Source organism: Rhinatrema bivittatum, chromosome 4 (assembly GCF_901001135.1).
Source record: "Rhinatrema bivittatum chromosome 4, aRhiBiv1.1, whole genome shotgun sequence".
Taxonomy (NCBI): Eukaryota; Metazoa; Chordata; class Amphibia; order Gymnophiona; family Rhinatrematidae; genus Rhinatrema; species Rhinatrema bivittatum.
In genome coordinates this window covers 213,203,365-213,225,750 of record NC_042618.1, presented here as the reverse complement: position 1 = coordinate 213,225,750, position 22,386 = coordinate 213,203,365, and the positions used below count along the sequence as shown (strand labels likewise).

General features: G+C 44.1%; 1 protein-coding gene across 1 annotated transcript in view; it reads right to left on the bottom strand.

Annotated features, from left to right (window-relative positions):
- Nucleotides 1-1,210: 1,210 nt before the first annotated feature.
- Nucleotides 1,211-22,386, bottom strand: part of TRAIP (TRAF interacting protein) — a 138,197-nt gene continuing 117,021 nt past the window's right edge. Inside the window, exons 13-15 of the mRNA XM_029599671.1 lie at nt 21,675-21,800; nt 4,089-4,139; nt 1,211-3,574 (exon numbers count right to left, since the gene is read on the bottom strand). Of these exons, the coding sequence (XP_029455531.1) occupies nt 3,452-3,574; nt 4,089-4,139; nt 21,675-21,800 (300 nt within the window). The 3' untranslated portion in view covers nt 1,211-3,451. The remainder of the gene's footprint in view (nt 3,575-4,088; nt 4,140-21,674; nt 21,801-22,386) is intronic.

The following is a 22,386-nucleotide window of genomic DNA, read 5'->3' as shown; positions in this document are numbered from 1 at the left end:
TAGTTTCAAAGCTGATCTCGCTCCTTTTTAATGTTAGTGATAGCAGCCGGGTTCCACCCCAGTTAAGGTACAGCCTATTTTGTTGGAAAAAGCTCCTTCTTTCCAAATAATGTTCCTCAGCTCCAAACAAATTTAAGCCCTCTTCCCTGTACCATCTTTGTATTCACATATTGAGATTCCAGAGCTCAGCCTGTCTTTAGGATTCTGTATAGGGAATGTGGGCATCTCGGAGAATGAAGCCCTGGAGGCTCTGGATTTGAATTTCCTAAAATCCTAAATTTGGCTTGCAGAACTTCCCTCCTGTACCTTCTTATCACGTGGATACTTACATGTACCATGAAAACTAGCTCCTCCCCCACATTCTCTAAAATCTATGTAGGTAAAACATGAGGTCTGCCACCTTTGCACAAGCAAGCAAGCTGCCAAGCTATTCTCATAGCCACTCAGCCGTGTACATTCCTAATGATCAAATTGCCAACTACAATGGCAATCCTAACTCTTCCCTGGCAACCCATTCTCAACAAGACAGAATAATGAATTACCTGGAAGGCAAATCCTAGCTACAGGTTCAATTTCTGCCACAGCAAGGTGATGCTCTCCTTCCAGGTGACCCTGCTTCTCCAAAGCAGCACAGGGGCTGCCAGAATGGAAATGGGACTGCTATGTTGTTCCGAAAGGTCTTTTATATATTTCTGTCTGCCTTTGCTCCTCCAAGTCTGCTACTCTAGCCTCAAGAGATCAGACTCATTCTCTGTGGAACAAAAGCTCTTTGCACCGAACACAAATATACAACTTCTCACCCACACGTAGATAATCACACACAAAACTGGAAAGCCCCAACCCTGCTGTTGGACTGCTGTCTGCATCTTAATGCTGTTGAATTGTTAAGAGTTATTTCAAGTTGTGTACGGACAATCTAATTATCCTAATAACTTTAAGGACTTTATTTTAATCTATTTGTTGAAGCAAACTTCTTCTGGCACTGGTATTTACATTGGTACCTGCATACCTAACTCTGACCTCTGGCACACTGGTAACCTTCTCCATGCCAATGTATAGCACTTATTGCCTGAGCTACAGAGCTGGGCCAATCCTAAATCAGTAGGATGAACTTGACATGAAGAGCAACACCTCCTGTATCACCATACTGAATATAGCAGAAAGAAAGAAGGAAAAGCTTTGCTAAAATGAAAGTGTAACCATGTTTTGGAAAAAAAAATCTACACAACTTTTATTGGGCATTCTTCCCTTCACCCTTGCAATATAAATATATAAGCAGTTAAGTCATTAGGATATCTGGTTCTTCACAGTTTGTGTTGGGCCAAAATTTTCTTTACAATTGTTAAAAGATTTATATTTTTAATTGTCTTGACATAATTGGATAAGCATATATTTATTACATGTCTCCAATGATGGTACTCTAGGACTACACCCAGGCCTGGTTTTCAGGGTAACTAAATTATGCAAATTAACCATGAATAAGTTACTATTTGCAAATCTTTTGCATATTCATTGTAGACATCCTGAAAACCAGACCTGGCTATGGTCTTAAAAGACAGAGTAGTTTGACACTCCAGTTTTATAGAAAATGATTAACTGGATAAAACTAAGAAAATCAGAAATTGTACCAAAAGAAAGAAAGATAGTCAAGAAATGTAGGCCCTATGTACTGAAATACTTTGTTTTGTTGGGGCTATGTAAACAAGTGAAAATACATATAATAAACTAGGGGGGGGCAGCAAGGACTGAAAATAATTTGAAACCTAAAAACTGGCAACTAGATTGTATTTACATTACTGGCCTATTGGAGATTCAGGCCCTTTTTCCTTTCAAGCTATATTGTGTCACCACTATAGCGGGAGATATTCTTTCATTGGTTTACAAGCCTTTACCTTGGGAAAAGTTTGCTTGTTTCTTTAAGAGGGTCTTACAACAAGAGACTGGTGTCAAAACTGATTGTTGGACTCTAAAACGGCAGCCGTATTTCCAGTGAACTATGCTGTCCTTTACCCTCCTCAGAATCAACAACGTTAATGAACCTGGTGCTGCAATGAGTATTCCTGCTTTTTTTGTGATGCAAGGAAGATCGGTGCCATATCAAAGAAGCAATATGAGACCACTCTTAGCATAAAATGGTCTTACAGAGCTCCACCAACACCAATCAAGTGGTCATTGTATTCACAGAATCAAAGAGAAATCCTCCAGAGAGTCACTTCTTATAAGAATTCTGAATCATTTCAGGATCCTTGAAAGGCAGTATTGACACCAAAAGATGCCTTCTAATGACCATGCCCACTTGTTAGGCAATAGACGTTTGTAAATAAATAAGAAAAAAAAAAAAGATTTATAACATGCACAAAATACTGCACTGGGAAAAACAAGGGAAAAGTAGCTTTTGGAGATGTTTTTCTCTTGATAGCACTTTCCAAACTATTACAGTTATTCTTTCCATATTATCTGAAGCTATAGTAACAGGTCATCTCCCCTGTAGAACTGCACAAGGTATCAGTTCTCAATGAAAGGTAGGGGAGAAGCTGCGTGGCTAACAATTTTATATTACCTTACAATGCAATATAAAAAAAATTGACGAAGAAGACAACCACAAACACACACCCCATTCTCTAGTACTGCAGTGTCCTGCAGTTCAGCAAAAGATGCAAATGATATGGAAAAAGCTGCCAGAACAATCAGGGAGACCATTCTTGGAGGAATTATTTGGGACATGTGCTTGAGTTTCTCATGGGCTTCATTTTTTTGATCCAGACAACAAATACAAGGGTCTGATTAACCACACAAATTAATGCATCTGGTTGATCCCCTCAGAATCATATCGCTGCTCTGAGAAAGTACAGATTAACCTTATGGTTCATGGAATCAGATGGCAAATGCATTAAAAGTAAAAGCAAGATGAAGAATCAGAGATTGCAGCTTCAAGAACATGAAGAGTGACCTGCTGTCTCCATTCATGCTAGCAGTGTACACTACAGTTATACTAATAGCAACCAATGTAATTCGTAAATGTAAGGCTGTCAAGCTGGTAGTGGATGGAGCCCAAAGAGAATTCGACTTGTTCTTCAGTTGCTTTTGAACAGACTCCTGCCAAAACCTTCACTATTTTCTTGTTTAATTACAGAAACCAGAGCAGCAAGCTGAGTCACAGATGCCCACCTCTGACCCCTTCAGCAGCAAAGAGCATCAGTTTGGAAGGTTATCACTGAACCTTCCAGGTTGCACACGTTCCACATCCCTCCCACCTCAAATAAGATGGGTCCCTATAGGAGGATGCTTTTCTGGAGGGTAAGCATCTCTACCTTTGGCAGCAATGGAAGTAACCTGGAGGTACCGTGTCTACATCTGTTAAACTGTGTCCATGTAATTTCTTGCTCTGTCCTGCTAACAGATGTTGGAAAGTTCAGCAGTGCTCATCAGTATCGAAACAGTCAGTTGAGTTTTACTTCAGGAAATCTTCTAGTCTTGGCTGACAGGTAGCAGATGATGCAGCCACTGTAGTAGGCCGCGACACCTTCCGTTTCTTCATCTTGGGGGGAAGAGGACGGATTTCTGTTAGGCTAGTCTGGGAGGAAATGGGTTAAGGAAAAGAACATGGAGACAACATTATACTAGAAACAGTAAATCTCAGGTCAAAAGTTGAGACGGTAGGTAGCCTGCAAAGTGTCAAATTTAGCCAAACTTAACAGAAGATCAGAGAATGGATTTCTGTACATTTAATATGGTATGGCTGCCAAAAATGAAAAATATAAACTACAATGCCCATATAGTCTGCCCATTTTCTTTACTACTATATGAAGGATATAGCATGCGCCAACCTCAAGGAGGTGCAAACTGCATCACTGGTGTATATGAACTCTGTCTCAAAAAGCAAATCAACCAAGAGACCTGGCCATTTCAAGCACTGAGAAAAGCCTTTACAAAATGGTGATTTATCACATACCATGGAAATCCAAGGCCACCAACATTCGCAAGATTGATCATGACCCAGGAGTGCTGGGCTTCCCTCAGTCAGACAAGAGCCACCTTTTCACTGCATAAGGGAACCGACCACCTTCCCAATGATTTAGAAAGGATACAGGCTGTATAAATTTAGTTCTGCCACCCAAGCCATCATACCCTGTTCGCACCTAGAAAAAAAGTCATGAAGAGGGAAAAAAATTCAAAGCAATTACTAACTGCACTGCAAGCCACAACATACCAAAAAAAGAGGAGCTGCAGCAAATCACGTGAAGTATCTCCATTCAGAGATGCTGCTGACATTATCAACCACAAGAGGTACCAGAACTCGATGATGGAAACCTCTCTTTTACAGAGGGGTGTCCAACGCTGGTTCTCAAGGGCTGCGTACTTGTCAGATTTTCAGGATAACACTAATGAATATGCATGAAAAGTTTGCATGCAGAATGCTTCAGTTGTATGCAAATCTCTCTCGTGCATATCAATTAGAGATATCCTGAAAACCAGACCAGTTTGCAGTCCTTGAGGCCCAGAGTTGGGCATCTCTGGGTTAGACTTTTCAGAGATAATGTATGAGAATGCCTTCAACTTATTGCAAAAACTTTTGTTGGAAATATTTAAGAAGGAATACCACATTTTTCATATAAATGGATAGGATGATCATCTTGGTTTCCAAAGTGAAGCGCCAGATTGAAACATGTTGAGAACGCTAGGCCTCATGGCTTCAATTATTTATGCCACTCCTATAGCACATCTCCATATAAGACAAGCCTAATGCTCCCTAAGATCCCAGTGGCTACAAGCCACAGAAGATCAGGGTTATTTAGGTTACCTGAATAGATGCTGTTGTGCATAGTTTAATCTGATGGGGATTATTTTATTATGGGGAGAGAGTAGAAACTGGGAGGTAATGGGTGTTTAAAAATAATGTGATTGCAGAATACCAAGTGAAACAATATACTAAAATAAAATATTCAGAAGAGCATCCAAGTCACCCAGCAGCTCAAGGATTCTCTGTCCTTCTGGCTGGTTCATTCAAATCTGGACAAGAGTATCCTCTTCCAAACTCCTCCCCACCAAATTATCCAAATAGATGCCTCCAACCTGGCCTAGGGAGCCCACATAGAAAGGCTTCACACATAGGGTCCCTGGCGCATTTGAGAAAAGAGTTACCACAAATTTCCTCAAGCTTTGGTCAGTACTGAACACACTAAAGGTTTTCAGAGATCAGCTGGCCAAAAAAGTTGTCTTAGCTCAGACAATCAGGTAGTAAAGTTTTACCTGAACAAGCAGGAAGGAATAGGATCATTTCTCCTGTGTTGGGAATCTGTCAGATTTTGGAACTGGACCATCTCTCAAGGGTTGACCTAAAGAGCCATATAACTGGCAGGAAGGGATACTGTTCTAGTGGATGAATTCATTCAGTTCCTAGACCAAGAAGAGTGGATCCTGAACAGGGAAGAGACAGACATGATAGATCTGTTTGTAACTTCTCTGAACAGGAAGAAACTCTACTTCTGTTCCAGAAAGGGGACAGAGGGCAAGTTATTGTCAGATGCGTTTTCCCTACATTGGGGAAAGGGCCATCTGTATGCATATCCTCCAATTCCTCTAATTGTCAAGACATTACTAAAACTCTAAAGGGTATGGGGAACTATGATACAAATAGCTCTCTTTTGGTGGAGACTGATTTGGTTTAGTTTACTGGTCTTCAAATACTGCCTTTCAAATAAAAATCAAAGCGGTTTATGAAAAATCCATAAATATATAATAAACTTAGCATAACATATATAAAACCATAAAAAGTTAACTAAAATTAAAATAAAATAACCCTTATTAGAACATATAAACAAATATAAAACATAGGTTCTAGTACTAGGCAGTCGGTATCAATAACTTAAGAAAAATTAATATGTGGTCTAGCATTCCCAGCCCTTCATCTTCCTCCCCATATTTCCCAGTCCTCTATTTCCCTTTCTCCCCCATCCCTCAGACTTCCTAGCCCTCCATCTCCATTTCTCCCTGACGTCTGTTCCAAATATATCCAAGCTTTTCTTCTCCCTATTTTATATCAAGTAGCCCCCCCCCCCCCAGTAAATCAGCCTGCCACATCCCTTATTTTGTTCTATCACTCCTATTTACTATGTCTAGCTCCCAGTCCCCAAGTCAACTCTGCTCTTCCTACCTCTCATCCCTCCATCTCACCAATTATGTTTTCTCCCTTGTGCCATTTGGAGAGCTGAAGCAGGGCAACCACCAGTAATTTGAGAGTTGTGGGGCTCAGGACTAGCAATTGGACACAGAATTAAAGCAGGCATCACTAGGGACAATGAAAGTGCTCTGCCTTTTGTCCCTGTGGCTGCCTCCTCTTCCTCAAAACTGTTTTTTCTGTAGGTAGCAGGATGAATTAGCCATGCTGTCTAGGAGTGCGCCTGGTGGCTTGAGGCGGGAACTTCTCCTAGCGCTAGCAGAGCTTTGCTGTTGCATTCCTGCGCAACTCCTTCCCGTGCGATTACTGGTCTCTTCTCGGTTGGTCTCAAAGCACAGAAACGGAGTGCAGTACAGTAAGGTATAGCAAGAAGTAGTACATTCTGTCCAGGGAGGAGGGAGGGAACGCATGGCTAATTCATCCTGCTATCTACGGAAAGCGCAGCTGCTTACCTGTAATAGGTGTTCTCCTAGGACAGCAAGATGTTAGTCCTCACATGTGGGTGACATCATCCTATGGAGCCCAGCACGGAAAATCTCTGTCAAGGTCTCGTAACACAGCAAAATACGAGCAAAAAAAAAAAATAAAACAAACCTAAGGTGAACCCAACATTGTGGGGAAGCGGGCAGGATTCCTGAGGACTAACATCCTGCTGTCCTAGATTTATTTAAATTTATGAATAGCCTAATTGCAAAAAGGTCTAGGCGATGAACAAAAATGACACACAACAAAAGAACAAAAAACTAACTAAAGTACAGGCATTAAAAACAAATAAATAATATAAAACTGAATACAAAAAGTCAGGTAAAATAATAAAAAATTGCTTGATTGAAATAAAAAAAAGTTTGAGGAGAGACCTAAGTGTTTTAACAGATTTGCACTGCTGAATTTCTAGAGGTAAAGAATTCCAGAAATTGGGTCCTGCTACAGAGAATAAGTATTCGTGAGTTGTGTATAAAATGAGCAACCTTTGGGGAAGGAACATCAAGGAGATAAGAGTTGTGACGAGTGAAGATTGCGAACTGCTGATAAAACTTGAGAATAGCGTTTGCCCAGGGACATGAAATATCATTGATGAGTTTGTGAATGATAAGACCAATTTTGGAGTAATGTGATCAAAACATTTTGTTCCTGAGATGAGTTCAGCAAAATCTGCATAGGACGGATTGTGGAGGACGGAAGACCAATATGGAGACTGCTGCAGTAATCTAAGATAGGGAAGATAAATGCCTGGAGGACAGTCAGAAATTTAGGAGGATGAAGCAATTTTAGACTAAGAAGAGTTCTTAGTCTGTAGAATCCATGTTGAATTACTTGTTTTGAGGTTTGAAAGAAAGAACTGTCAATTATGACACCTAAGCTTTTTGCTTGCTTTTGTATTGTGAATGAATGACTGTCGAGATAGATGGAAGTTTATTTAAGAGGCTTTAATGGGCTAGAAAGAGAAAGAAAGATGGTTTTGGACATGTTTAGTGACAGTTTGTTATGTTTTAACCAAGACTTGATAGCAGTGAAACAATAATTGATGAGAGTGAGTTTCATTCCAGGAGGGATGAACACGAATAATGAATTGAATGTTGTCAGTGTAAAGTTTACAAGAGTCAGTAAGAGTAGTGAAAAGCTTGCAAATAGGAGCTAAGTAAACATTGAATAACAGAGGATAGGGCCAAACCCTGGGGAACTCCACGTTTGATTGAAGAAATAGAAGAAAGTTTATTTTGAAATTTGATTTGCTGAGAGCAATCAGAAAGAAATGATTGAAACCATCGAAGAACAGTACCAGAAATACCACATTCTTGTAGACGATAGAGGAGAATATGATGATCAATATTGTCAAAAACAGATAATATATCCAAAGAAACTAGAATGAATTGAGAACCAGCATCTACTATGCCTCTTCTACAGAATCTGTGAGAAAGAGAGGTAATTCAGTGCTAAGATGACGGAAATCAAGCTGATGTGGATCAAGGCTGTCACGTTTTTGAAGATGATCAGTGAGCTGAGAAAGAACTGACAAGAATTTTGGTAAAAAAAGGAAGAGCTGAAATGGGTCTGTGATTGGCAGGGTCATTGTGATCAATAAGTGTTTTTTTCTTTTTTAGCAGTGGTCATACCTTCACTTAGAGAACTCTTCTCTAAGTGAAGGTATTTTTCCTTCCTGCTTAAAAAAAAGCCAATTAATCAAGAGTTGATTAATTGGGCAAAGATGGGAGTTTCTTTAAATGCTTTGAAAAGATCAGAGGAGAAAAGAAGTGCAGGCAGAGAGTAGTATTAGATTTAGTAATAAGTTGGTTGATCTCATGGGAGGAGACATACTCGAAAGTATCCCAGATTGAAATTGGAGAAGAATTGAACCAGTCAGGAACATTAATGAAATTTAAGCAAAGGTTTTCAATTTTTAGGCTAAAAAAAAAAAAAAGACAAGAAAAGCTTCAGCTGATAAAGTTTCAGGAGGAACAGATTTAGTAGATTTGACAGAAGTTAAACGTTTAGCTATATTAAATAATGTTTTGGGATCATATCCAATTTTATTGATTAGATTGGAATAGTAATCTTTTTTAACATCTAGAATTATGGTTTGATAAGTTTTGAGGCATGTTCTAAAGTCTTGAATGGAAGAAGTGGAAGGTTTTTTATGCCAGAGTCTTTCAGATTTTCTAAGAACTTGCCAGGCAGTTTTAATGGAATTATTCGATAGGGCAGGGGTCAGGAACCTTTTTGGCTGAGAGAGCCATAAACGCCATATATTTTAAAATGTAATTCCATGAGAGCCATACAATATGTTTAAAACTAAATACAAGTAAATGTGTGCATTTTATGTAAGATCACACTTTTAAAGTACAATAAGTCTCTGAAAATATTACACCAGGCCTTAAGACACCAATACATCTCCTATTAGGAAAACGGACCAAGTCAGGCTGCTATAGAGTCCTACACAGAAACTACACGCCAGCAGAAAACCTCACCTGAATCACGTGCTGTCCCTCACCTAACATAGAATAAAGAGACCAAAACGCATAACAAGAAGCATGCAGACAAAAACTGAATTGGAAACTGCAACAAGCCAGAGTCTCTGTATGCAGTGTAACAAAGGAAAAAAGAAACATCACACATCCTTATAAAACAAATCAAGAAATATAAAATCATCAGCAGTAAAACTGTACTAACAAAAAGAACATATTTCGAAACAGCTGATGAGTGGAATATCCAATAATTAAAAACTCATATAAAACATTTCCAGATACCAACAAAATATTTCAAAATAGCAGACACAAAGATCCAGTAATGAAAAATAATAAGGATACAAAATTTTTTTTGCTCTGCATACCTGGGAACGTTTGATATCCAGGTGTCCTGAGATTGTTCTGAATTAGCAGGAGGTGGGGTGGTTTGCTTGGAACTTTCTCCTCTCTCAGTCACATACCAGCGCTCTCTCTCACACTGGCTCTCAATGACACACCTATACACACATGCTCTCAGTCACTCACATATACAAATGTTTTTTCTCTCTCACTTATATAGGCTCTTAATTACACATTTACACACATGCTGTCTATCTTTTCACGCTTACACACACACAGGCTTTCAATCACATAAATACATGCTGTCTTTTTCTCTCACACACAGACTCTCATTCACATGCTTACAAACATGTCCTCTCTCTCTCTCATTTAAACACAGGCTCTCAATCACATACTCACATGCTCCCTCACCTAAATCAGCTCTCAATCACACAGACACACATGGTCTCTCTCTCTCATTTAAACACAGGCTCTCAATCACATACTCACATGCTCCATCACCTAAACCAGCTGTCAATCAGACACAGACACACATGATCTCTCTCTTACTTATACACACAGGCTCTTAATCATACATACACATGATTTCTCTCACACACAAAGGATCTCAATCATACACACATACTCTTTCACACAAACAGGTTTTCAATCACAAACTTACACATACAGGTTCCCAATGGTAAACTTACATTCATGCTCTCTCTCTCACAGGCAGGCTCTCAATCACAGACATACTCTCTTTCACATATACAGGCTCTCAATCATTCACATACATGCAATCTCTCACTCACACACACAGGATCTCAAACACACATGCTTGCTCGCTCATTCACTCTCTCTCTCCCCCTTCCCCCCCCCCCCCCCCGGGAACTCGCGGCAGCAGCAGCCACCTCCCAACGCTAACCTCCTTCATTTTCAGCCCTCGCGGAGGCGAAGGCGGAGTCCCATCGGCCGCGGTTGAAGATTTTCATTTTCCTCCGAGCCGCGCTGCAGTCACCGGCGTGCTCTCTTCTTCCCGCGGCCCGGAAGAGGAAGTGGAGAGCATCGGGTGCCTGCGCGGGAAGACCCGCGCAGGCACCCGATGACTCCAGCGCTGGCACCCGGCTGACACCCGATGACTCCCGCGCAGGCACCCGGATGACCCCAGTCGGCGTGCTCTCTTCTCCTCCCCCCCGCGGCCCGGAAGAGGAAGTGGTGAGCATCGGGTGCCTGCGCGGAAGAAGAGACCACGCTAGTGTGGTCTCTTCTTCCCGCGCAGGCACCCGATGCTCTCCACTTCCTCTTCCGGGCCGCGGGGGGGAGGAGAAGAGAGCACGCCGGTGCCGCTGACTCCAGCTGTCCTGCCGCGTTCCGCCCGGGCTGACAGCATTTTAAGCCCGGGCGGCGGAGGACCGGGGAGCAGCTGGGTCAGCGGGGAACCGCGAAGTATGGCGACACGTGTCTGCGAGCCAGATGCAGCCCTCAAAAGAGCCATATCTGGCTCGCGAGCCATGGGTTCCCGACCCCTGCGATAGGGTCTGCTTCCCCATCCCTGAACCCAGACTGTTGGGATCGAAAGACATGAAGAGCTGGGAGGACTGTCTATGGGCCGCTATGCGATCCAGATAGAAGGCAACCGCTCGTTGCAGTCTAAGGTGAGGAGAGCATGTTCCCCTGGGTGGGAATGAGGTCTTGGAAAAAAGTTGAGGAAAATGATGGACTGATTGATGTGGAAAGCAGTCGCCACCTTAGGTAGAAATTTGGGATGCGTACGCAGTAACACAATCATGGAAGAACTTTGTGCAGGGACTGAACATAATAGGGCCTGGATCTCACTGACCCTGCGAGCAGAAGTGATCGTCACCAGGAACATGACCTTTCCAGGTGATGAACTTCAGGTCACAGGACTTAAGGGGCTCGAATGGAGGTCACATTAGCCTTGCCAGGACAACGTTGAGATCCCACGGGGTAGCTGGAGGTCGAAGTGGGTGCTTTAATTGGACAAAGCCCCGCATGAAGCATATGACGAGAGCCTGGACCAAAATGGGCACACCCGTGACCACCGGAGATAGGCGCTGAATGCACTGAGGTACACACAAACTGAGCTGGTCTGGAAGCCAGACTCAGACAGATGCCAGAGGTAATCCAGCAGATGGGATAGCAGACAGGAGAAAGTGTCCAGCCCGTGTCAACCACATCAGATGAAGAAACGCTTCCACTTCGAGTTGTAAGACCTTCCTGGTGGAAGGCTTCCGGGACTCAATCAAGACTCGGGACACACAATCCGAGAGCTGCAAAAGGCTGAAGGATTATACGCTCAACATCCATGCTGTGAGGGCCAGGGCCTGGAGATTCAAGTAGCACAGGGTGCCCTGATTCTGCGATATGAGATTGGGCACCATCCCCAACGGGATAGGTGCATGCACTGACAGGTCTTGGAGGAGAGGGAACCACACCTGCCTTGGCCAGAAAGGTGCCACTAGGATCATGGCTCCCCCCATCCTTTTGGAGCTTCAGCAGAGTCCTTGAGAGAAATGGTGAGAACCATTCTTCCTGGGTGTCGCTCTATTCACCGCAAAACTCGGCCCATGAGAGGCCATGGAGGAAACACATACAGCATAATTTGCGCAGGTCATGGGAGGGCCGGAGCATCAATTCCTTCAGATCCAAACTCTCTCCTGCAGCTGAAAAACCACTCCGTCTTGGCATTCAGGCACAAAGCCATCAGGTCCAACCGAGATATGCCCCACCTGGCCTGAATGAGATCCATGGCTTCTGAGGACAACTCCCATTCCCTCGGATCCAACTGCTGTCTGCTGAAATAATCTGCCTGCACACTATGTGCTCCGGTCACATGGGACACCGCCAACCCTGTGAGATAATGTTCTGCCCAAACAAAAAGCTCCTGGCCCTCCTGAGCCACCCAGTGACTCTTCATCCCACCCTGATTGATATACACCACTGTCATCGCATTGTCAGAGAAAACCCACACTATCTGACCTCAGATCTGCAGAAGAAAGGAAACCAATGTTCTGTGAACTGCTCTCATTTCCAAACAGTTTATAGCCCAGGACACTTCCCTTGCTGACAATCAATCTTGAGCCGTTTGTTCTAGATACATGGCCCAAAGCTTGAGGCTGGCATCTGTGGTCAATACCACCCAGTCTGGGAGTTCCAGGTCCACCGCTTTCTCAAGGTTGTGCTAAGTTAACCACCACAAGAGACTGGACCTGGCATCTCCCTGAATTGGCAAAGGCAGGAAAAACACTTTCAACAATGGATTCCAATGGGACAGAAGGACTCGCTGCTCACATGCGGTCTTTTGCAAACGCCCATGGAACTAATTCTGGCGTAGAAGTCATAGGCCCTAGGACCTACAAATAATCCCAGACCTGGGCACCGACAGTTGAAGCAGACAAAGTACCTAAGGCTGTAACTTACCTCTCTGAGGTAAGAAAAACCTTTCCCAAGGGGGCGTGCCCCAGGTATTCAAAGGACTGGGACAGAACCAAACTGCTCTTCGCAAGGTTCACCACCCAACCCATAGAGCGTAACATACTCAGAAGCCGCTGTATTGAGAGATGGCACTCCAATTCAGACTTTGCCCGGATGAGCCAATCGTCCAAGTACAGGTGTACCAGAACTCCTTCCCTTCTTAGCACCGCTGCTACCATCACCATCACCTTCATAAAAATCCTTGGCACAGTTGCCAGGCTGAAAGAAAGAGCTCGGAATTGAAAGTGCTCCCCTAGCACCACAACCATAGAAATTTCTGCTGGTCTGGACGAATAGGGATATGCAGATAAGCCTCCATAAAATCCAAAGATGCCAGATACTCACCTTTCTGAACCGCAGCTATCACTGTTTGCAATGTTTCTATGCAAAAAAGCGACACCCGCATTGCCACATTGTCCTTCTGCAGATCCAGAATAGGCCAAAAGGTGCCTTCCTTCTTTGGAATCACAAAGTTAACCAAGTACCTTCTCTGTCCCCAATCTTGCGGAGGAACTGGCACTATTGTTTTTAGGTGCCACAGGTGCTGCAACATCTTCTGCACTGCTTCCGTTTTGATGCAGGACACGGAATGAGACACTACATAGGCTTCTCTGATTGGACGAGAAAATTCCAATACATATCCGTCTCTTATCTCCAGAACTCATTGATCTGTCATGATCTTGGTCCACTCTTCATAAAAGAGGGTCAATCTCCCCCTGACGGCATTCTTGGAGGAGTGGACCGAGCTGCCCTCATTATGAAGTCTTATTTTCTCTGGTCCCTTGACTGAAATTATCACGGGCAGGTCCATGCGCCCTGCGAAAGGACTGCTGCCTCCTCGAACCTTGCCGTTGTGAGGAAGATGAAGCATTTCTATTGGAATGGAATCTCCTCACATCCCTAAAACAAGACAGAGGTGGAAAATTTTTCTTGCTGGGCTTCTTATTCTCTGGCAACTTCTTTCCCTTTGATTCCCCAAAATGCTTCATCAATTGCTCTAGGTCTTCCCCAAACAAAAGCTTTCCTTTGAAAGGAAGATTACACAGCTGAGACTTGGACCACACATCCACCGACCAATTACTCAACCACAGTAAGCCATCGAGCTGCCACGGCCGAGACCAAAAACCTGATTGATTTCCAACCAGGCTGCATGCTTAGAATTGGCCATGGAACAGGGGTCCTTCTCTTGTGCTTTCTGCACCTAGTGTTAGCAGGCTCGCTGCATAAGGCTACTACAAGTTGCCACTTGAAGGTTCAAGCAAACACCTCAAACATCCTCTAACTGAATTTCCAACTTCAGATCCTGAGTATCCTTCAAGGCAGCTGATCCTTCTACAGGAATGGTCTTATTTTTTGGTCACCGCCGAGACTGAAGTATCTATCTTGGGCAGCATCAGAAGCGCCAAGGTCTCCTCTGTCAAGGGATATAACTTCGCCATGGTCCTGCTTACTCTAAGATCAGCCTCTGGAGTATCCCACTACTGGATTACTAACTTCTTCACCTTCTTAGGTAAAGGAAAGGTCTTCGGGAGACCCTACAGCCCATCCAGAACTGGGTCCACCCTTTCATTGTCAGATTCCCCCTGAAGGACTTTGACCCCTAGTTTATCCAGAACCTGGGGAATGAAAGGGTGTAACGCCTCCTTTTAGAACAAGCAGACTACTGTAGGGTCATCCCCTTCTGCTACCAGAATCTCCTCCAGATCCGACTGATTTATTTATTTAAAACGTTTCTATACCGACATTCATGGGAATATCACATCTGTTTACATTAAACGAGGGTAATCAATAACTTTGGAAAAAAGAAAAAAAGAAGTTACAATTAACATAAGGAAGCTAAACTGGGGAGAAAGGGCTAGCGTAGCAGAATCATGTAACCGGAGAGGAATGGTTACAGCAAAGAGGTTTAGCAAATTATTTAACAAGCTAAGATGTTATGAAAAATAAATGTACAGTATTTACAGATAAGAACCAAATTTACAATATGTACAGTATGCTTGTCCGCATCTGGAACATCATCCCTCTGATGGTCCCCGAATCTGATGAAACCCCTAAGGATCCTCCAATGCTTCAGAATCAGAGAAGGACCCTTCACCCATGCCTGAACACCCTCCGAGGTCTAGAAGGCAGAGCAGCCCACCTGATTTTCCTGTTGCACCCTATACACCTTCACCAGGCACTTAGGATTTTGGACCAGTGGACACTTTCCTCCTGATCCCCATCTGGCTGAATATGCCTTATACAAGAGGCAAACAAAATTCACAGAGAAGGCCTCAGAATAACTGGATTCAGCAGCCATCCCTTCTTCAGCAGGTTCCTTCACACTCTCCTGGTCTTCAGAGGCACCCTGAACCAACAGGGACAGTGGAGGCGGGGGAATCTCTGGCCTCCTCAATACCATGCCACCTCCTACTACCATGAGGCGACAAGATGGCCACTGCCAGTTCAGCGCCCTGCAAGGCCTCCTTGCTGGCATCCAAAGATTGGGTAACTCACTTCTCTGCAACCCCCGATGAGCTTCCTTCACCCCCGGAAATGTAACTGGGGCACAACATGGCTGAATTAAAGTGCAAACCCCTTTCTCCACAGGCTGACGGGATCTGCCGCGCTCAATGGCCAGCACAATGCTTTTGTGTGTTCCACACGCGCACACTGCCAAAAGGATCACACTGCCTCACCAAACTCTCCCGGACTCCGGGTGCATGATCAAGGCCTCCCTGACTCACCCTGACTTCCTGCAGATCCACTAGTTCAAGAATGCAAACATGATCACAGCTCCTCTCAATCCTATTTAACTACCTCCGATTTATCTCTTTTTTTTTTTTTTTTAAAAAGAGAAAGAAACTTTAAAAGTAAAAGGCAGAAAAGAGGGTATACTTCCCTCTAATCCACGCCCAGGAACAGATGTGTGGGCTTCAGAGCAACCGAAGTAACCAGGATCCCTTAATTTTCAGTCCTCTGGGAACTTCAAGCTAGGGATATCCACCCCCCACCCTGCTCATCTGGCTCTACCTAAGGGATGGCCCACGAAGGAACCTAGAACTTTTAGGGAGCACAATCTTCCTCCTTCTGTACTTAATCTTTTTTTTTTTTTTTTTCTAAAAGTCCAGACTGCAGGTTTGCACTTCTACCATCTGCTGGAGACTAAGAAATACTGAAGAACTGCAGGTGGCACTCTCAGTTATGTAGAGGAAAATTGGTTCTTACTTGCTAATTTTCGTTCCTGTAGTACCATGGATCAGTCCAGACCCTGGGTTATGTCACCAATCCAGCAGAGGGAGGCAGAGAAACAGTCTACTGACTCTGACGTATACCTTGGGGTGCCACCTGCAGTCCATCAGTATTGAACGATATCAAAGCAGAAATGTAACCAATAAAATACTAAGTAACTATCTAAACTCTCACATTCTTCCAACTCACAAATCCTAAATGGAAGCAGAATCCCAAAGAAAAAAATCCGTGGGAATAAATAAGAAACATTAAAAAAAGTAGACTGTATGAAAAGTGGTTTAAGAACCAAAACAGTGAACAAGCGGACTCTCTGAAAAGATAATTACTATACACAGATATAAAGGGCAGGCGTCTGGACTGATCCATGGTGCTACAGGAACGAAAATTAGCAGGTAAGAACCAATTTTCCTTTCCCTGTACATACCTGGATCAGTCCAGACCCTGGGATGTACCAGAGCTGTTTTACTTGGGGAGGGACCCAGAGAGTCCTGCTCGGAGAATACTCTCCCCGAAAACTGCTGAACTTGGAGCCTGGACATCTAGGCGGTAATGACGAGCAAAAGTGTGCAAGGACTTCCAAGTTGCTGCCTTACAAATCTTCTGAGGAGAAACTAGTTGACATTCCACCCAGGAAGGAGCTTGCGACCTAGTGGAATGAGCTCTCAAACCTTCAGGAAGATCTCGACGAGCCAAAAGATAAGCAGACCGAATTGTCTCTTTTAACCAACGAGCAATCGTAGCCTTGGAAACATTATGACCCTTGTGAGGGCCACTCCACAAATGATCAGACAACCGAAAACTGTTGGTTACTTCAAGATAATGTAACAGTATCCGACGCACATCCGATTTCTTAAGATCCTTAGAGGAAGGATCCCTACGATCTAAACACGGAAAAGCAGGTAGCTCTATTGACTGATTTAAGTGAAAAGAAGATACTACCTTGGGTAAAAAATATGGCACAGTCCGTAATGAAATTCCCGAATCGGAAATTCTAAGAAAAGGCTCTCTGCAAGACAAGGCCTGCAACTCCGAAATTCTACGAGCTGAGGAAATGGCCACAAGAAAAACCGCCTTCAACGTAAGATCTTTCAAAGTCACATGATTAAGGGGTTCAAAGGGGGCCGCACACAGAACCCTAAGAACCAAATTCAAACTCCATGCAGGACAAGGGTTCCAGAACGGAGGACGTAGATGTTGTGCGCCTTTGAGAAAACACACTACATCCGGATGCGCGGCCAAGGATAATCCCCGAACCTTACCCCTAAAACATCCAAGAGCTGCAACTTGGACACGTAAGGAACTGCAGGACAAACCTTTCGCTAAACCATCTTGCAAGAAGGATAAAATATCCAATACAGAAGAATATACCGGATCTAATTGATGCTCAGTACACCATGACTCAAACTTTCCACACCCTCGCATAAGCCAAAGATGTAGAAGGTTTACGAGAACGTAATAAAGTAGTTACCACAGCATCCGAATAACCTTTGTTCTTTAATCGATGCCTCTCAAAAGCCATGCTGCTAGAGAAGCGTTCGACCTCTTCCAAACAAACCGGACCCCGAGACAAAAGGCATGGCAGATCCCTATATCGTATGGGACCATCCAGCTCTAGACTCACCAAGTCCGCGAACCACGGACAGCGTGGCCACTCTGGAGCCATTAAAATGACGTCGACTCATTGAAGCTCTATCCGACGCAGGACTTTGCCTATTAAAGGCCAGGGTGGAAACACATAGAGAAGAACATCCCTTGGCCAAGGTAGCACCAGGGCATCCACTCCTTCTGCTCCTCTTTCCTTCCTGCGGCTGAAGAACCAAGGGGCCTTGGAATTCTGGAATGTTTCTATGAGATCCACTGCCGGTGTCGACCATCTGTTGCATATCAACAGTTCCCACTCCCCTGGATCGAGATGACGACGACTGAGGAAGTCTGCTTGAACGCCGTCTACCCCGGCAATGTGTGAAGCTGCAATGCTGAGCAGATGTTGCTCCAACCAGGTGATCAGCTGTTGCGCTTCCTGCGCTACCAGTAATCTTCGAGTTCCTCCCTGGTGGTTGATATACGCTACCGTGGTCGCATTGTCGGAAAGTATCCGTACCGACTTCCCGCAAAGGAGAGGTTGAAGAGCGATCAAGGCCAAGTGAACCGCTCTGGTCTCTAACCGATTGATCGACCACCGCGCTTCTTCGGACCACTGACCTTGAACAGATGTTTTCTGACATACCGCTCTCCAGCCTGAAAGACTGATGTCGGTGGTGACCACAGTCCATTCCGGAATCTGTAGAGGTACTCCCCGACGCAAACTGTCCGACTGTAACCACCAATCCAGGCTGAAATGAGCCTTCTCTGTAAGGGGAAGGGGAAGGTAGTATAGTTCCGAAACCGGATTCCAGCGTGAAAGCAAAGCAGACTGAAGTGGTCTCATATGTGCAAAAGCCCGGGGCACCAATTCCAGAGTAGAGGTCATTGATCCTAAGACTGTCAAGTAATCCCATACACATGGTATAGGAACAGACAGCAAGTCTCGGATTTGCGATTGAAGCTTGAGAAGGCGATGCTCCGGAAGAATCACTGTCCCTTGACAAGTTTCGAACAGTGCACCCAAAAACTCCAGAGACTGGGAAGGAACTAGGTGACTCTTGTCCTTGTTGATCACCCAGCCTAGAGATTGCAAAAGGTCGATAACCCTGCTGATCGTTGAGCGACAAAGAGATTCCGACTTCGCTCGAATTAACCAGTCATCCAGGTATGGATGTACCAACAGGCCCTCCTTCCTGAGCTATGCAGCCACCACAATCATTACCTTGGTAAATGTTCTGGGAGCTGTGGCTAACCCAAACGGGAGAGCCCTGAATTGATAATGCTGCCCTAGAATGCAAAACCTGAGAAACTTCTGATGATCGGAACGAATGCCGATGTATAGATAAGCTTCAGTTAGGTCGAGAGACGCTAGAAATTCTCCCTTGTGTACTGAAGCTATGACAGACCGGAGAGTTTCCATTCAAAACTTGGGGATCCATAGGCAACGGTTGACCCTTTTGAGATCGAGAATGGGACGAAAGGTTCCTTCTTTTTTTGGAACGACGAAAAAAATTGAGTAACGACCCCTCCGATGTTCTGATATTGGAACTGGAACAATAGCTCCAAGGTCTCTTAGACGCTGCAGGGAGTCCTTGATTACTCAACGTTTTTCTAGGTAAGAACATGGTGAAATCAGAAATCGGTGGTGAAGCCGCCGGACAAAATCTAAAGCGTAACCTTGATTTATCATTGAAAGAACCCACTGGTCCGCCGTCCATCTGGCCCATTCCGCGTAAAACAGGGACAGTCTGCTCCCTATAACCGGAACTGGGGAAAGGACCAGCCATATCTCATTGAGCAGACTTTGTGCCACCTGAGGCTTGGGAAGTTCCAGGTCTTCCGAACCGGCGGCCACGAAAGGACTGAGTCCAATTCTGTTGTCTAGCCGAAGACTGCTTAGCAGGTGGAGCTGATGGAAGAGAAGAACGAAATCTTCGACCAGACCGTAAACGAGAACGGGATGTGAAGGAGGTCCGAGGTCTAGGACGATCCTCTGGTAACATGTGAATCTTATTCTCTCCTAGGGACAAAATTAAATCTTCCAATTCTTTACCAAAGAGCAATTTTCTCTTAAAGGGTAAAGCCCCTAACTGAGCATTTGATGATGCATCTGCAGACCAATTCCTCAACCAGAGGAGTCTGCGAGCTGATACTGAAGCAACCATAGAGCGAGCAGAGGTCCTGAGGAGATCATATAAAGCATCTACGCTGTAAGCAACTGTAGCCTCTAATCGACCAGCTTGTGCTACCTCCTCATTAGAGAGGGAAGAATTATTTTGCAATGCTTGGACCCACCGCAAGCCAGCTCGCAAAGCCAAGCTACTACACATGGCCGCCTGTACACCTAGAGCAGAAACCTCAAAAATTCGCTTGAGCTGAACCTCTAGTTTACAATCCTGTAGGTCTTTAAGAGCCGTAGCTCCCATCACTGGAATAGTCGTCCTCTTAGTGACAGCTGAGACAGCGGTATCCACTTTTGGAAATTTTAAAATTACCCATTCGAGAATCCTTCGCCGGGACCTCCAGACCCAATTCAAGCAAAATTGCTGGAATTAAAGAATTAAGTTCCTCCCTTCTGAAAAGGCGGACAAATTTGGGATCATCCCCATCCACTACATGAGGGTCAGAACTACTGCCCAAAGCAAGATCTCCACAGAGATCCCCATCCGGTAGGGACTTGTCCGGGACAGGCAAAGAGTCATGTTCAGAATCTTCTGAAGTAGAAAAATTAAACTAATCCTGGCCTGAGCGAAGGGGACGCTTCGGAGCTAGCCCAGCCCCAAAATCGCGGGCCTTTAGACCTTGTCCAGATGAGAGGTCCCTATGTTTTTATGAAACTTTCTAGACTTGTAAGCCTTACGAAGAAAACGAATAAAATCCCCTAATAAAGGGAGAAGAAGAAGAGGAATTTGAAATGTCCTCCAGACTCTCATCAGAGAAACCTACCCCTGTAACTCGCGGCTTGTCCCCCCCCCCCCCAGGGACCGCCGGCTGTGGCGACAAGGGAGGCGGGTCCAGAGCTCCCTGAATTACTTGCTGTGTCGCCGCCCTCAAAGAAGATAAAATAGCTTCTGTTCCTGCACTGCAGCAAAATGGGTCTGGGGTAGGTGAGCAGCCGCGCCAAGGTTTCAGGGCCGTGCGAGGCGGCCGAATCACTTCTTTCGCCGGCAAAACAGACGAGCCTCCCCCCCGGGAAGGCAGGCAAAACAGAGACTCTCTCTGGAGAGACACGTGCGCGCGTCTCCACAGGCGCGGCAGGCCACGCCTCGTGGCATTGAAAAGGAAAACGGCGCGAATTTAAAACAAAATAAAATAAACTCTGGCGAGAAAAAGCATGGCCCCACTGAACACCGAAGAAGTAGATAAACCACAATATAGCCATCAGAAAACAGACTTCCCAACCTCCCGGGAGGCAGTGAAACGGCTGAAGAAAAAAAGATACTTTTTTTTTTTTTTTTTTTTTTTAAATAACTAAAATGAAAAGAACAGCCTTTCACAAAGAGAGATAAAAAACCAATTAACTCCTAAACTACCTGACTAACAAACCAAAAAACTACACAGACTGCAGGGTTAGGCACGTCCACCTCTGCTGTGAGACAGAGAAATAATGATGGACTACAGGTGGCACCCTAAGGTATACATCAGAGTCAGTAGAATGTTTCTCTGCCTCCCTCTGCTGGATTGGTGACATAACCCAGGGTCTGGACTGATCCAGGTACGTACAGGGAACAGGGCTTGAAAAGTTTTTCTCTGCCTCAATCTGCTGGTAGGGATGCAAAACCCACTTGTCTAGCCCTCCTTCCTTACTTGCATTTTTATGAAGAGGAACCATATCTGTCTGTTTCCATTCCTCTTTGACATTGTCAGCTACCCATGAAGAGACAGATGCTCAAGTATGTACTTACAGTTCCTTTGTTCTTGTATGGGTCCAAGGTGTTCCCAAAGGATTTAGATTTCAGTAGTGAGTTCTTGATGAAAGTAGGCAAAGTAACCTCATCTTCGTCATCATCATTCTGGCTTGCTGTCCAGTTCTGTATAAGATTAAAAAAAATAAAATAAAATAAAAAATTATATTTATTTATTTATTTAAGGCTTTTATATACCGACTTTGATACAAATCAAATCAACTCAGTTTACATTGAACTAGGCAGTAAATATAACCAACCAAACAACAAGAGATAGTTTGAAGGAGTATAAAGTTACATTATAATAAGGGTGCCTTAACTGGGAGTAGAAAACAAGAAAGGGGGAACGAAGATAAAGTGCAATATACAAGAGAATATGTGAGGGGCAAGGAGCCGTCCTCATGGTAACTAGTAACATGATTAAGTGTTTATTTCCTTACATAATTGCTGGAATGTTATTTATTTACATAACTGCTGGCATAATTCAAGTCATATATATAGATAGTCATCTATATATATATAGATAGATAGATAGATATAGATAAAAAGGTTGCCAAAGCATTCCCCTTCAGGCACCAGAATAGCTTTCAAGCATTGCTGCACTGAGGAACCAAAGCAATCTCAATTAGCTAAACACTGCACTGAACAACTTCTTCTAAAACGAAGCTCTATGAGCAAGGCAAGTAACAGATGAAGAAAAACACCATGAGAC